At 33.6% G+C, this 18004-nt stretch overlaps 1 protein-coding gene across 1 annotated transcript in view; it reads left to right on the top strand.

Annotated features, from left to right (window-relative positions):
* Nucleotides 1–18004, top strand: part of FAF1 (Fas associated factor 1) — a 200409-nt gene that overhangs the window by 133708 nt on the left and 48697 nt on the right. The window contains exon 14 of the mRNA XM_026665839.2: nucleotides 11213–11349. Within this exon, the coding sequence (XP_026521624.2) occupies nucleotides 11213–11349 (137 nt within the window). The remainder of the gene's footprint in view (nucleotides 1–11212; nucleotides 11350–18004) is intronic.

The following is an 18004-nucleotide window of genomic DNA, read 5'->3' as shown; positions in this document are numbered from 1 at the left end:
ATGTCATCTAATAGATCTTATAGCATAGATTTGAATGTGCATAAGGACAAGAGAGCGGGGGGAAATCACGGAGCGGAAAAGAGGAATAATTTCATGAGATTTTAAGTATATTATAAAGTCTTTTAATACGCTTTCAAGCAAAATAGTCAACTATTTTAGAGTACTAAGACTTTTTATAATACAGTCACCCTCATATTTTCATTTAAAAATAATTCATGCAATTACTTAAGTTTGAAGTAATTCCAATAATTCCATTTATGTATGCAGACATCCCTTTTGTTAATCAATTTAAAATGTTTTTAATAGTCTACTTTTGAGGTGGTATTTATACTTGTCCTAATTGTACAATGAATTATTTTCAAGCAGTGAGCTCTCAGAATACAGCATCCCTTGTCAACTTCTTTCCCCTTCTGTTCTTCCATCATTCTTCCAGAGCAATCTTCTCCATCTCTCAGCATGAACTGTCAGATGGGAAAACAGGAGAAATGAAGGGACTTGTGAAAGAAATGGGAGTATCCTGGACTCAATCTCTCTTGGTGCCATAGAACTTTAAGAAGTATAATCAGCACCTATAGTCAGAAAATTAGTTCACAGATGGTTTAGAGGAGAGAAACAGCTTCCTGTGGAAGAGAGCATAGTGATCCATAACATTGTAATATGGGGACTTAGTGAAGAAAGGGCTGCAAAATTTTGTCTAGAGGGGCATCTGTCAAATGCAATGAAGTCATTGCGTCTTCAGTCACCCTAAGGAGATATGTGAGTTCTCTGTTAACTTAGATATGCAAGTGTACTACAACAAAACATTAGATATACAAACATTAATGCACCAGTGATTAGCTAGTAATAGCTTATAGTACACAAATAGCTTAATCAAAATAGCAAGTAAAATTTAGTCTCACAAAGCTTTTTTGGGCCTAAAAGTTAATTTAACTTGATCCATTTGACTTTCAACAAAATAATAAAGCTTTATATAATAAATATTTTAATGAGATGATACAAAGATCTCTCATTGTATATAAAATCTTCCCTGGCAATTTTTTTTTTCCAAAACATCCATCATAATACATGAAATACGCATATTGCATCATTGATCATAATATCATTTAATAATGTTGCCTGAATTGTGATTTTATATAGATATAATATTTTTATGATTAGTGAACTTTTAGTTTTTATTCACTTAAAAGGTTCATTTCATATTGTAAAAGATAACTGTTATTTAATATGTACTGTGTGGCTTAAAATATATTTTCATTTTTTCATTAGGGTCTTTATTTTCATTTCAGCTTTCTCTACATAACAAACTTTCCAAAATTAAGATTAAAATATGTAGTGTTCTTGCATAATAGTTCACAAACTTACACATTTTAATTTCAATTTTGGTTGAGATTTACCGGCATTCATTTGTTTTTATTACAATTAAAATAAATGTAGTTTCAAAACTAGTTATAAATGGAGCAACTATAGTTTTTTTCAGTGGAACAAAATACGTGGACAAGAGATTAATCTTATACTATTGCCATTTACAAGAAAAATCTCCTCCTTTCCTTTAATCCCACAACTTGCTGTGGATGGAAACCCTATTTGTAAACCATCTGCAGTGGCTAAGTTCAGTTGATGACATGCTGTTATATTGTTCTAGTCTCTTTTTAATTCTCTGGTTTCTTTTATTTTACAATAGTAAAAATTTGTGCTGTACTCTCTTCTAAAAAACTATATCTGAGGGAGCTTCTTTTATGACTGACAATAAGCAGCATGTCAAAGCTTTGTTATGTTTTACTTAAGAACTATTAAGTAGCACAACTTTGATACACTACTTATAAGAGTTTACAGGTTACTGCGATACCTGTGGTGACCAAAGCAACAGAAGCTGCTTAGCAGAAAGAGTTTGTACAGCTGGGTCTTATTAAAGCCTTATGACACTTTTAGGAATGCTAAATGAAGAGCTTGCTTAGGGCTGCACAGTTTTTTTCAGCAGGTCTAGAACCCTGATTGAAAAGTACAGTAAAATGCTTAAATCTACATTTTTTGGTTTTACTGTCATTTAAGAGAATAAACAATTGTTGTACACAAAATATATTTATTTCTTTATTTATACATAATAATAAGATTGATGTCCTGTTACAGAACCTTCAAATGGCTTAGGGAAGAATGGCTAGCCATGGATAAAATACTTTATCACAAAAGATATGAAAGATGTATCAGTATAAATCTGATATTTAAACTTGTACATTTAAATCCACAAACTTTCAGCTAAGGTAGCAAGCCTGACATTTTTATGTTCAATATTCAATAGTTTGGAAAGAAGAAATACAAAAAACTTCCTTCCTACAAACTTCTTCCAGTCCACTTAAGTTTGAAGTACTATATTTGATAAAAGGCAATAAAAGCCGAATTCTTAAAATATGGGGACAAATATTCCAAGTTCCAGTAATAACCTCTTTTGGATAAGGCTGAATCTGTCTGAAAGATCAGAAATAGAAGTTCTCCTAGATTCATTGTTGCTGTTCAAAGCTAAAGTGGCCATACTAGCTCAGAATCCTTTACCAGACTTTCTGGCCTTGAAGTTTCCGATAGTTCTTGAACCAGAAGTAGCCTAGTCCGCATTTACACATTTTTAACATAAAATATCTACTTAGTCCAGGTACCATTAATTTTCCCTATGCTACTGAAGTAAATGCTACATGCTTTTGAAGATGACTCTGGAATTGAATGCAATCTGGATCAGTCAGCTAGATGCTTATATAACTGCCCGGATATTTTCTGAAGAGCTGGACTTTTACATCCTGTAGTTGATGGCTATAAATTACATGAGGTCTCAAGAGAGAGCCTTTCCATCCATTGTTTGGAATGTCTTTCTTCTGGAGACTGAGCTGGCTGTTGAACTACTTTCATTTCAGAAGCAAGTTCAGATTCAAACATGTACATTGATTATTGGTGTGTTGTTTATTGTTCATTAATTCTGTTGTTGGCTATAATAGTTAACTAGTGTTCTTAAAAGTGTTTTATATTGATTTGGATTCTTCACTGAAGTCCTTCAATAATTGAATAAAACTCACATTAATCAAAACTTGTTCAGGCCTTTTCAAGTTGGTTGCAGTTTGGGTATTGCTTTTGACTAGTTTTTTAAACAGTTTTTAAAATCACTTTAATCATTTTAATAATTAGATGAAAAGTGGAGATACATATTTAATGCTAAATAATAATTGTAAGTCATTTAAGGGAGCCTTTGATATTGTTATAGTATAAATAATTATTTTATCATTATTAATATTAATAAAGGTAAAGGTTTCCCCCATCCAGTCATGTCCAACTTTAGGAGTCAGTATTCATCTCCATTTCTTAATGAGGAAGCTGGTGTTGTCCAAAGACACTTTCCACGGTCACGGGGCCAGCATGACTATCCCAAGGCACATGGAATATTGTTACCTAAGTGGTACCTATTTATCTACTTGCATTTCCATGCTATTGAACTACTAGATGGGCAGGGAGCAAAGATAGGAGTTCATTCCATCACGCTGTGCTCAGGTCTCGAACACGGTCTGACTTTCCAGCTGACAAGCTCAGCATCTTTAACCACTGAGCCATCACATACCGCTATTAATGTTAATACTTTTAGTCTACTAATACACAATGTTCAGTTTGCAACACTATTTTTTTTAAAGTTTAAATGACAGGAACAGCTGTCACTATTTCCCCTCGCCTTTGTGCCACTTAATCTGGCACAAAGGTATACATAGAATGTAACAAATGAGCAATATACATGAAATAATTATTTGAATTTTGAATTTTAACAGATTTAGCCTGGCAAATTATCATCAGTGTAGAATATTCTTTTCTTTTAGATGTATTGTTGCAAAATTAACATACTTTTCTTCATAAGTCATTGTTGGAATTTCATATTACAGTTGTAGGACATAATCTATTTTTATCATCTGCAGCCTTTGTAGTGACAGACTCCTAAGAATTGTTTCTAGTGTCATTAAGAATTCAAAATAGATTTCCTCATTTTTAAAAGTATAAAACATTGAAATGTAAATTCATGCTTTGTGGTATTTGAAATTATTGTTGAAATTACATAGATAATTTTCAGACTATCTTGAGACATCAGTATCTTTAATATTAAGAAACGGTCTGGTGGAATGGTGTCATTCTATGTTGTATTTCTAAATTTCTTTCAATCATAACTTGTAGTCCTTAATATATATAAGGAGAGAGAAATACTGTGCATAATATGATGAGATATATGCCAAGACATAACTGGAGAGAGCATAAGCAAAAATATTAGTTCTCAATTTATAAAGAAATAATATCAATACCTCACATCTCTACTATAATGAACTCACACACTCTCCCTTTGCTATTCCTAAATATTTATATAATGTATTATTTCCATCGCATAGGACGACATTCACATTGGTACCTGCAAGTAGTACTTTTGGGCAGATTCAATGCTGTTCCTTATCAAGAGCATTCATGTATCTGCTCAGACTTTGAAATTGAAATAGTACTATACATACTTCAGAATTGCCCTAACTACCACCTCCCTATTTATTACAAACTACCAGATCATTCTCAAGAAGCAATCATACTAACTGACCAGAATGGGGAAGTCTCTACAATTAGAGCTACATTTTAAAATATACCAATGATACTTTGAAGTTTCTGGACTTGATCGCTCTCCCAGATATGCATGCTTAGGCATGAATAGTTATTTAATAAAAATACCTACTTTTTAAAAAATTTGTGCTTGCATTGGATCTACGATTGTATATTTGACTAAACTGAAACTAAAAGGTACAGCTATTTTAAGAAGTCACAGGCAGAGGGAGACATTTATTGTCATGTTTAACTGTTTCTGATGTTTATATAACAACTGGGCAAGGTTTTTATTGTTTATTAGGCTTACATTCTCTTTTTTTTCTCTGCAAAAGCTCAAGACAATATAAATGGATTATCCTTCACTTTTTCCTCATAACAGTAACTTCTGAGGTAAATTGGGTTCACCATCAAATAGGAAATTAAAATTGGATCTTCCCAGTCTTAGAACAGTGCTTTGACCACTGCAAATCATGCAACAGCTGTTTTAAGTATCACTCATCCACCTTGATTTCTTGAGGTTTTTAAGAGAATAAAAACATTCAATAAAAATACCTCCTACAGGAAAACTGCTGTTCTTCACATAATAATCCTTGTTTTGGACTTTTTATGAGAAAGCTGCCAAGAATTAGTTCTGTTTTGTCAAGACATTCAAAGTCCTGTCTCATTTTACTTTCAAGAGGAAAAGATTTTAAGTACCTACGGTCAGGAATCTAATTAATGTTTGTCTTAAATAAGAAAGATACTCCAACAGCAGGCAACTTTGTGTATGTCTTATTTTGAAGAGGAAGCAAAGAAGAGAATCCTCCTGTTTCTTGACTACATGCGACTCGCTCATTTTCTCATTTTCTCCTTTGCTTTTGATTTTAGCAGTGGTCTTAACAGAATGTCAAGATCAATTTGCAGCATGGTTAAACTCAAGGTTTGCATTCTGCAATCTGCAATTGTTTCCACAAACAGTGCTGTGTGTTCTTGTAACTTCAGAAGTTTTTAGAAGGATCATGGCATGGGCAGCATCTAATGACTTTATTAGTATAGGGTTTCAAAACAGGTTCATAAATTGATCATATCTGTTTGTCATCTAGTTATAATTACTGAATAGCATTGTTGAGGATTATACTTGTGAATGGTTTCCCAGTAGCAAAACATTAAGAACAAAGGGGCAGGATGGAAAGTGATTATCTCTTCATATAACTGCTCTTCCAATAATGCATGAATTGCTAGTAAGGCAATGTCCATTGAATAAGAACATCGCCTAGTATGCTTTGAGATGACAGCTTGCTGTATGTTTTGAATATGTTTTACAAGGAGATAGGGGCCTTCAAACCTGGGGCATGATAGTTGTGATAGATGAACTAAAGATCACTCTGTATTATAATTACCCATACAAGTACATAATATTCCCTTCATTCAGGTTTAAAGATTGCAATTTGTCTTTCCATATCATATAGAGAATGTTGCCATTGTTTTCCAGCTGCATGATAATAGTATGCAAACATACAATAATTGTAAACTGATACTCAGGATAGAAACTTTAACACGAATACCAAATGTCTAGTACCATCATATGATAACTGTGAATAAAAATAATATATAAACTAATCTTTGCTTCACTTATGTAGACCAACAACCTTATGTTAGTATAATCCATCAGATTTGGTTGAGGCTGTTCTGCAAGTTATCTGACAAAGGGTGACTTTGGTGACAAACTCAAAATAATGGAAATTTAAATATTTTTAAAGAAGCTTGTAACCAAAGATAGAGTGCTACTGACCAGTTATTACACATAGAAGGATGTAGCAAAAAATGTTCCAAAAACCCAGTCAAAAGTAACAATTGTCTTCAAAGAAAGGCAGGATTAAGTGGATGGTATGTAGAATTGGCTAAGATAGTCATGTCATGAATAAATAAAACATAGCTTCTAGTTCTACATTTAAAAATTAAATATTAATAGCATAAAATGTTATTCCTTTATTCACATTTTAATGAGACATATTGACTTTGCACAGTATAAAATCAATCATATTAAATAGATGTTGGATAAATTTAATATTCAACAAGTATTCTTTTACTTTGGAAAAACTCTACAGTAAATGTACCATAAATAGGTATAGAAATAAATTTCACAAGTTCTTGGCTCATGTTTAAAGAGCACTAGGGCTCATCTTCAAATATTTGGTCTGCTAAATTGGATTTGGGCACATCAAATAGGTATTTTCAAACTTTTCTAAAATTTAAAAGTTTCTTTTTGAGTATAAATCATATAATTTATCTAAATAGTCTATTGAGTCTACTGAGCATGGCATATATAACTTGGCAATTGGTTTGACCAGGATGACTTCTTGAGACAATTTCCTGAGAAATCAAAATAAGGATGAGACAAATCCATTGTGGATGGCCAAAGCTTCCAGAATCCAACTCACCCTAGACTAGGAAGTGAACTTGCTAAATATTTCCCAATAAAATCAGAAGACCTTTCATCCCATGCTGTGATTTCTACATAGCAGAAATGACCAACTAACACATCATCATATAATTAGTCTTAACTTTCTAACCACATCTAATTATTTACTAAAAAAGTTAGTAACTTCCATATTAAGATGACATTTTATTTAAATAAAGCCAATAACACAAAATTGACCCAATTTTGTTCTCAAACTTCAATAGTTCTCAGAATCATACTAACTTTGGAATCAAGGATTTTTATTTATCATTCTAGATTTCTGAAACGTAGGTGTTTTTTTATTAATAATAATGAAAATTAAGTGTGTTGTGGTTCTGTTTTGGATGTTGATATCAAATGCTTTTCAGCCTGTGACATTTTAATGCCGTTTGTCTTTTCAGATAGATTTACCTTCTAAAGCATGGGACAAAAAGGCTTATGCTCATCAGGTAGTTTTCAGATCAGTTGTTACCTAAAATATTATCCTAAGGCATAAGAAAATACACGATTTAAGTTGCCTTTCATGAACATAATTAAGAATTAATAAGCCTCTGCTAGTGGCTAGTCCTCAGAATTTCCACTGTTTTGCCTTTTGTGACCTGTGTTATTAAAAGTCCATTATTTTTACAGACTTTATTAAATTGGATCTTATTAAAGCATTCTATATTTGCATTTGGTCTTTCATAATTCATTATTATTATGACATTTACTTTTTACCATCAGATCTGAAAACATATCATAAGCTACCCTTTTCTCTTGAAAGAAATGCTAATTTCAAACAGTCCTCTAATGGAAGTGAAAAGCTTTATCAGTTTTTTCATTTATTCAAGATCGTGTTAAGAATACTAATGTCAGACTTCAGTATGATAATGGATGAAAGCTTTTTTTGTCAAAAGCTTAGAATTAGTGTTTTCAGAACATACTAGTAAGTATGAAAGTGAAGGGAACTAGCACAATCTTCAAAAACATGACTCCTTGATATGTATTACTTCTTTCACTAATTAATTACTGAAAGTTATATTAACATATTTCTATATGCAAGCTGTTCGTCTACAACTTTGGTGTGTGTGTATGTGTGTTATTTTTTTACAATGAACTTCTGAAATGTTATGGTATTGATTCTTGCCAAAGAGTTCAATCTTCAGTACCTGCTCTTACAGATCTCAAAGTCATCAAAGCTGTCTGATTATACCTTACAGGAAAGCAAAAAGTTCCTCTTGCATTGTAAAGAATAAAAATAAAATATGGTAATGGTTTTAATCTCCATTTGATTCTTATAAGGCTTTTTTGGAACAGGTTTAAAAGTGCCTAAAGATTTAAGTATATCTTACAAAATTGTTACTTACATATTACTTCCTATGTAGGAAAGAAAAACTTCATACTAAAGGTTTCAAGTTTTTACCTCTTAGTCGAGCCCTATTTAATAGCCGTAGTAGGGTTCTAGAGCCATACAGTAATAATCCTTAATGGGTTAGGTTTTTTTATCCAAACTAACTTGGCTATGGCTTTTGGCCTTTTGAAATTTAACTCAGTGCCAGGATGCCACATCCTTGGGCATGGGAGTTGCACAGATAATTTAAACTGGAGTTTGAAAAGTAGATTCAAGAATCACACAATCATTAATGCTAGATTTAGCATCTATGAGTTTAGTGATTTTTCTCCTCCTTTCAAAATGAGTCATCTGAGGGGATGGCATGAGGATGTATTCTGTTCAACATCTGAGGAGATGGCATGACAATGTATTCTGTTCAACATCTGAAGATTCCAAATGAAGTTTTGCTTTTTTACTTTTCTCCACTGTGGTATCATTTTGCTTTTGCTCATAAAGAAATAAGTATTTGAATTTAGTGGGGTCATCTTAATTTATTGAAATACCAACTAATTTCTGTGTTGTTGCTGCTCCTGTTACAGTAGTAAAGTGTGAGATTCAGAGTTAGGAATAAACAGAATGCCAAGAATAGTTAGTGGAGGGCTGTTCCCTGTGTAAGAAACTTTCCTTTAAAAAGGATATGCAGTTATATTTCCCTAATAATATGGATTTGTTGTTTTGATTACTTCCCTCCATCTCTTATGATTTATATTTTAAGAATAAACCAGAAAAGACATTGAGAGCATTTTGTATTTTTTGTTAATGCAGAGCTAGATAATAAAGAAAACAGTGCAAGAAGTCAATGAAATATTATTCATCTATCTCTATTCCATTAATTTTCCAAGTGTATAGAAACTTAGAGCTATTTGGGCCATCAAGTCCAACCCTCTAATTGGTGCAGGAATCCAAATTAAAGCATTCCTGATAGGTAACTGTTTGACTACATTCTAATTAGGAAAGGGAATTACCTCCTTCAGTAATCTGAGTTTCATGTTGCTTTTACCACTGGAGGTTTTTTTTCCTTTTATTTCATTTACCAATATCTGTAACTTAATACAGGTAGTCCTCGGCTTTCAGCAGTTCATTTAGCGACCATTCAAAGTTACAATGGCACCGAAAAAAGTGGTTTTTAACCATATTTCACGCTTATAACTATTGCATCAGCCCCATGGTTACATGATTTACATTCGGAAGCTTGACAGATGTTTCATATTTATGACAGTTGCAGTGTCCCGGGATCACGTGAATCTCTTTTGCAATCTTCTGACAAGCAAAGTCAATGGGGAAGCCAGATTTATTTAATAACCATGGCACTAATTAAACAACAGTGATTCACTTAACAAACATGGCCAGAAAAGTCATAAAATGGGACAAAATTCACTTAACAAATTTCTCACTTAGCAACATAAATGTTGGACTCAATCATAGTCGTAAGACAAGGACTACTGATACCATTATTCAATATCCTACTCTCTGGAATGATGGAGAACAGATTTTCACCTTCTTGTCTATGATACCCTTCAGCTATCTGAAAATTTTCCGCAAGCCAACTTTTCTCTGTTCTCAGTCTTTCTCTCTCTCTCTCTCCAGAAAACCAAACTCATTGTATTTCTTCTAGTTTTTCTGAATAATCTTACAAAAATCACATTTCTTATCCAGAAATGTAGACAATATTTGAGGTACTATATAGTAATTATTGCAAAATAAAGTATACTTCCCATATTTGGAAGCTGCTACAATGGCATAACGTAAAATTTCTTCTCCTTTAGCAATTACCTTGCATCATTAATTCATCTTCAGTTTGTGATCCAAGTTATTTTTAATATCCAGGAATTCCACTTTCTGTATTTTTGCATTTTTCTCTTTCCTGAGTGTATAACTTTGCATTTATCTCTATTAAATTTCATTCTGTTATTTTTAACTCATCCCTTTAACCTACCAAGATCAGCCTGAATTTTGTTTAGGTCTTATAAAATAGCAGCTGTCCTACCCTGTTTTATGTCAACTGCAAATATGATAACCATTATGTGGTTATCGCATCAGAATGGGGTACTCTGTCAAAGCATAATTGAAAACAAGATGAATATAGCGTTTGCACAGTCTACTAAGAAAGTTACCAAATAAAAAAGGGATGACTTTAGCTTGGAAAGGCTTTTTTTAACAAATATAATAATTGACAATCTCTAGATGATTGCTTTCAAGTTGGTCATCTATTAATAGTTTTATGATATGCTGTAGAATTTTATCATGAATTGACTAATTGTGTTTTCCTTAGTTTATATTAGGGTTCTGTTTTGTTTTCTTCTATCTTTTGAAAGTTGAGGTTTTCAGCAATATAAGTTAAGAATTGACAGAAGGATTATACTAAACCATTAGATCTTAGTTATATCTAACTATTAAATCTGGGAGCAGAATTGGTACAGAACTATGAATGTTCCACAAAAGAACGTAAAGAAAATTAAATGTTAAGGGGAAAATATAAAGAAGATAGTATGCCTTAATAGAAATAGATACGTTGCAGCATAGAAGAAAAAGAGAGGGTGGAAGTGGATGTTCCCTGTGGAGAGTAGTAAGATTAGGAGAGTCTGGATAATAGTCCACAGTATAAAAAGAGAAAAAAATGGGGGATGCTGTTAGCAACAAATGAAGTCCTTTTTCTTGAAACTAAGCTAAAATGTACTGCGTATATTTTTGCTGTGAAATTATGAAAGTTACATAACATGCATATATATTTTGGAAATGAAATGAATAAGGTACATTTATTAATACAAACTTTTCATTACAATATTCCTATGTTTCAGGTTTCTAACAATGTGCACAAGACACTTTGGCAGTGTTGTAGCTCAAACTATTCGGACTCAAAAGACAGATCAGTTTCCATTGTTCCTTATTATTATGGGAAAACGATCATCAAATGAGGTGTTGAATGTAATACAAGGTACAGTCTATGTATTCTGCTTGGTGCATATTTTGTATTGAAACTTTCAGTGGAATTCGTATCGATTACACTTCTAGTCAAGTGTAAAATTCTCCTGGAATATAGTTTATATTCTTACATTAACAAAGTACTTATAGATAGAATGAAAAATTGATGAATTTATCTTATACACATTTGCAATGACTATGTATATCTGATCAAAACTAATATAGCATGGTAATGTATGAAAATCAGTTATAAAAATGCTCTGCATCAAGCTTGTAAAGTTTATTACTTTATGGTGCTGCACAACAACAAAAAAATTGGCAAATGTTATAGCTTCTTTTTTAGAAGTAGGTCTTAGGATTAATCTTAGTTACCTGGAAAAGTTACTATGTCTCATTCAAAAACTTATCCTCTTGTTCTAGTAACTTGAGTGTGAGTAAGGAACTTCACTTCCCAAACGTATTCCCCCTTTCCAGTGGTGGGATTCAAATAATTTAACAACCGGTTTGCCTAGGGTCAGGTTGCTGTTGTGGGAGGCGTGGCTCATCCCCATCCTCCAGCTCTGTGACACATGTGGGATGAGCCTTCCACGATGGCCAACTTGATCCTGGGCAACCCGGTTGTTAAATTACCACCAAAGTGGATCCTGGGTGCTGCGCTGCAATGGAGAAATGGGCAATGGAGCAGCCGGCATGAGGGGAGGAGGAGGAGCAGCGAGAAGAAAGAGGGAAAGCAGCCTTTTCCTTCCCTCATGCCGGCTGCTCTATTGCCCATTTCTCCATTGTAGCGCAGTGCCCAGGATGCACTTTAATAGAGGGGTTGGGTGCCTTGCCACCAGACGAACAGAGGTGCAGAAGCCCGTCTGTGGTTTCAGTTAATCTCTTTTTGCGGTTGGCGCGATCCTTTGAGGGTGCACGAGTCCTGGAGAAATTCGTACCGGCGTGGGAGAGACTCGGGTTGCAGTGTGGGGAAGGCAACCCCCCTGCAGCGAAGAGGAGCCCTCCAGAGCCCAACGAGCAAGAAACAGCCTCCTATCAATGGCAGCTCCGAAGTCCGGACTGCCACTGATGTAAAGAAGCGAGTGAGTGACAGTTTGTGAGATCATTGGGGAAGAGTGTGGCAGAGAAAATTAGCGGTGGAGAGGAGGATTGGAATGCCATAGACTTTTATAAGGCTGTTACAAGTGTCTGTCCGGAGCCCTAAAAGAAAGCGGCCAAAAAGCGGATGAGAGGCAAGTGAAAGTGAAAGGGCTTGGCAGACAGAAGAGAAAGAGAGGACAATAACGAGTAAAAAGGGAAGTTTACGAGGTTGGGAGACTAGCGGCTGGAAGGTGCCTGGAAGTTGTGGAGGGTTTGGACTATCTCATTTGATTTTTATTCTGAAAGACTTTATTAAAGCGGAGACGGGAAGAAGATTGGAGCTGATGAAACGGAGACAGTGTGGCGCCACAGGCGATATTTAGAAACCCTGAAGCCATCGTAACAATATAACTGATATAAACCACTTAACAGCCCTTTAGGGAGCATACTGATCTAATTGAGGAGGTGGTTCCATGTGAAGAAAATCAGGAAAATTGAACTTAGGAACGCTAAGACAAAAAGTAAAAGTGGAAGCTTCCGAATGTGTGGAGATACCGTGTAATTGCAGTCACTACTCAGCATTTTTTACCTCCCCACTTCCGGTGCGTTTGGAGTGAAAGCTGTCAAACTTAGAGAGCTAAAAACTTACTTCAAAATTCCTTTCCCCCCCTTTTTTACTCCCTTTTTTCTGTATACATTTGCTCAATTTTTTTTTCTTCTTTTTCCCTCATCATCTGGCGCTATGATGAACTATCTCTTCTTCTTTATCTCTCTTTATAATGATTATAAATATGCATACTGGGGAAAGGAAAATTGATTGTTGTAACTGATTGTTAAATAATTGAATTAATTGATTTATTAATAATAGTGATAGTTATACTTTGATTAGATATATAGGGAAAATAGCAAGAACATTAAGTATTATTTAATTAATAAGTATAGGGTTTTATGTATTAATATTATAATTTATTGTGTGATCACAATTAATCCACTTGGGAACAAATGTAATACTGTTTGTGTTTAAGAATATTTAAAATAAGGTTAGATAAATACACATATTTATTTATAATATTTAAATATAGTTGGATTTGGATATTATATATATATATATATATATATATATATATATATATATATATATATATATATATATATATATATATATATATATATACACATACACACACACACACACACACATATACACACCTTACAAAATTATATATGTGATTTAGAATTTGGATTTAAAATAATACAGTGATAATATTTTTTATATAAAAGTACTTATACTCCAGTAACCAGTTAAGAGCACAGCTATCCAGCAGATAGATAGATTAAGTAATTAGATACTGGTCAATCCTAATACAGAGATTCTATCACTGAATGTTAATTTGGGATAATATAATTAATATAGTACAACAACAGAAACAAATCTTAAAAGAAATGACTTCCACAACTACTACAGCTCTGAAAACTGGAAGAAAGATCACCCCGACGTTAACAACTACGTCGGCAACAGCTTCGCCCATGGCACAAAAAACCATAGAAGAAACATTACAAGTGGAGAAACAAGCTAACATCTCGAATGCCAACATCCAATCAATTTTGCTGACTTTACAGGAATCGATGACGAAGCTGCAAGAAACAATGATGAAAAACCATAACGAGACGAGAGCAGATATCAATGAACTAAAAAAGGAGATGGGGAAATTAAAAGCAGAAATGAAAGCGGATATCTCCAAAGTAGAGGACAAAGTTGGATTATTACAGCAGGCCTTGGAGAAAAATGAAGCAACAATAAAAGAGGTAGAGAAAAGGATTGAACAAACCGAAAGGAAATTAGAAAGGGTAGATGAAGAATTAAAGAATGTGAGTAAAGAAATGGAGGACTCACTGGTCTACCTAGAGATGGAGATTCCAAAATGTAGTGGAATCCAAAGAAGACCTGGAACAACTAATGGCAGGAATACTGGTTGGACTATTGGAAAAGGATAAAGATGACATCTTAAGGGAGTTTGATGAAATTTACAGGATTAGCACTAATTATGCGAGACGCCACAAATGCCCGAGAGAAGTCCATATACGATTTGCGAGAAGGAGTGTCCGGGATATTATATATAGGATGTTAAGAGATGAAACAATCACGTATAAAGGTAAAGAAGTCTTGATTCTCAAACAAATACCAAGAAGAGTAAGAGAACAAAGATGAGACTACAAGTTCTTAGCAGCTTACCTAAATCAGAAAAGAATTGTATTTAAATGGCTAATCCCAGAGAGGATGTTAGTTTTTTGGAACGAAAGGAAAATTAAAATAGACTCCATGGAAAAGGCCCAGGAATTTTATGATGGATTGGTAGGTCCAGAAGACCAGAGCAGTAAGGAGGAACTGGAAACAAACTCCCAGGAAGATCAAAGCTATCATAAGAGCAGAGATGGAACTTTAGGAAATCAAGGAAATACTCATCTACATCAGGAGAGAGAAGAAAGTAGGACACATCTTCAGGCACAAGGAGAGACTGGAGCTATTACAAGACAAAGAGCAAAACAGAATTAATTAAATGGAAGAAGAAAAGAAACTACTATCAATTAATATAAATGGTTTAAACTCGACGATAAAAAGGAAAAGGATAATAGCTAAACTAATCAAACAAAATGCTGATATAATATGCCTATAAGAAACTCATATAAAGAAAACAGATGAAAAATATCTAGAATGTCCAAAATTAGGGAAGCTATTTACCGCAGCAGCAGACATGGGGAAAAAGAAAGGGATTGCAGTATATGTTAAAGAGGATTTGAAAGCAGATTTAATATGGTCGGATTCTGAGGGAAGAACCCTGGTTTTGCAGATCTGGATTAATGCCATCCCAATTCTCTTAGTGGTAATCTACGCCCTGAACAGAGATCAAAAGAGTTTTTTAAGCATCTTTATGGAAAAATAGTAGGATTGGAAAAAAGAAATATTTGTATCATAGGAGACTTTAATTCTGTTGCTGATTATCAAAAAGACCACAGTAATGGGGGGGAGAACAAAGGGGGGAAAAGAGAACTTCCCAAGATATGTATGATGAAGGAGTTAAATTTGATTGATATATGGAGAAGATCACATCCCGAGAAAAAACAATTTACATTCTATTCAAATCCTCATCAAATATGGACACAAATTGATATGGCATGGATGAATGGGGAAATAGCAAATGAGATAAAAGGGATTGAAATTTTACCTAATGAATGGGCAGATCACAATCCAATTCAGATAATATGGAAGGGTAGGGAAAAACCCAAGAAAAGATGGACGTTAAATACTCAGTTAATAAGAGAAAAAGAATACACCAACAAACTCAAGGAGGAATTAAATTATTTCTTAAAGGAAAATGATAATGGAGCAACTACGAAACAAAACATTTGGGATACAATGAAGGCAGTAATAAGAGCTATAACAATCTCTTATAACACCAAGAGGAATAAGGAAAAATATGCCCAGCAAAACAAATTACAACAAAAAATTAAGGAATTAGAAACTCAATTACAGAGAACCCCAAAGGATTCAAAATTGCAAAATCAGATAATAATAACTAAACTGAATTTAATTGAACAAGAGAGAATGATTATAAATTTGAATACAACTAGACAAACTTATTTTGAGCATGCTAATAAGCCAGGGCGATGGCTATCATATAGACTAAAAAAAAGGAAAGAGATTGATATACCAGCTAATAGATGGAAAGGGGGATATACAACAGGAGATAGAACAGAAAAAAGAAATTGCCCATAAGTATTTTGAAGAGTTATATAAAAAGGAAGAAGTTAACGAAGATAGAATAAGAAACTATTTAGATAAAGTGAAGGATAAAGCAATTGGGGAAGAAATGGAAAAACTATTAAACAAAGACATTACTTGGTTTGAATTGAAATCAGCAACAGAGAACCAGAAAAACAATAAATCCCCGGGCCCAGATGGGATTCCAGGGGAGCTGTACAAGGCAATAGAAGAACAAATAGGACCTCTTATGGTGGAAGTTTTTAATGACGTCTTATTGGTAGCCAGGATGCCGGACTCATGGAGTGGGGCATTGATTTAGCTGATCCCGAAGGAGGATTCGGATCCCCGATATATACATAATTATAGGCCGATTTCACTGTTAAATACTGATTACAAAATATTCACTTCTATTATAGCAAGTAGACTAAAAAGAATGTTAAATGAGCATATATATGAAGATCAAAATGGATTTCTCCCAACCAGACAAATCAGGAACAACTTAAGAATAGTACTAGATGTCTTAGAATTTTACGAAACCCACCCCAAAAAACAAATTGCACTTATGTTTTTAGATGCAGAGAAGGCCTTCAATAATTTAAATTGGCAATTTTTAATCCAAAAAATTTATAATATGAATTTAGGCACCAAATTTGAAAATATTATATAACAACCATTTATGATACACAACAGGCTAATATTATAATACACGGGGAATATATCTGCCCAATAAAAATAGAAAAAGGAGTCAGACAGGGCTGCCCACTCTCACCCCTGCTCTTCATATTATCATTAGAAGCATTACTAATGCGAATTAGACAGAACCCAGACATAAAAGGATTAAAGGTTAAGAAAGAAGAATATAAGTTGCAAGCGTTTGCGGATGATATGATTTTTTTCATTGAGGAACCAATAGAAAGAGGACAAAAATTGATGAATGAATTAGAACAATTTGGAGCAGTAGCAGGACTTAAAATTAATAGGAAGAAAACAAAATTAATGACTAAAAATTTAACAGAAAAACAGAAAATAGAACTAGAAGAAGTTATGGGAATACAAGTGATAAAGAAAGTTGAATACTTAGGAATATGGTTGACAGCACATTGTAAGACACTTAAGGAAAATAATTATGATAAATTGATGCAACAGGTAAAGAAGGATTTAGAAACATGGGGCAAGCTGCAACTTTCATTATTAGGCAGGATTGCTGCTATTAAAATGAATATTCTTCCAAATTTCCTATATATATTTCAGACGATCCCAATCAAAGTACACAAAACTTTTTTTGAAGAACTTAATAAAATAACTGTACAATTTATCTGGCAAGGGAAAAAACCTAGAATAAATTTAAAGGCAATGCAGGATATGAAGAGCAGGGGAGGGCTGGCACTTCCAAATTGGGAGTTGTATTATAGTGCAGCCTCTTTAGTATGGTTGAAGGAATGGGTGAATTTAACCAATAAGAGAATATTATTCTTAGAAGGCCATGACTTGCAAAGGGGGTGGCATGCTTTTTTATGGGATGTAGGGAAAACTAGACAGAAATATTTTCACAGACACCTAATCAGAGACTCATTATTAACTAATTGGAAGAAAATACGGAAAAAACACTATTTAAAAATACCAATTTGGATTTCAACAACGGAGGCGATGATTCACCCAAATAATCTGGATATCACTAAAATGATTAAATATAAGGATCTATTGGATACACAAGGAAATTTGAGATCGTGGCAAGAACTTCAAGAGCGGGGACTAAAAATTGATCAGTGGGCATATCTTCAAATTCAAAGTAGATATAAACAGGACAAGAAAGAATTTGGAATTAACA

Source organism: Notechis scutatus, chromosome 3, assembly GCF_049901735.1.
Source record: "Notechis scutatus isolate UNSWTSFEM ecotype Mainland chromosome 3, rNotScu1.2, whole genome shotgun sequence".
Taxonomy (NCBI): domain Eukaryota; kingdom Metazoa; phylum Chordata; class Lepidosauria; order Squamata; family Elapidae; genus Notechis; species Notechis scutatus.
Note: the sequence above shows the minus strand (reverse complement) of the source record. Positions and strands in the feature narration are given on the sequence as shown.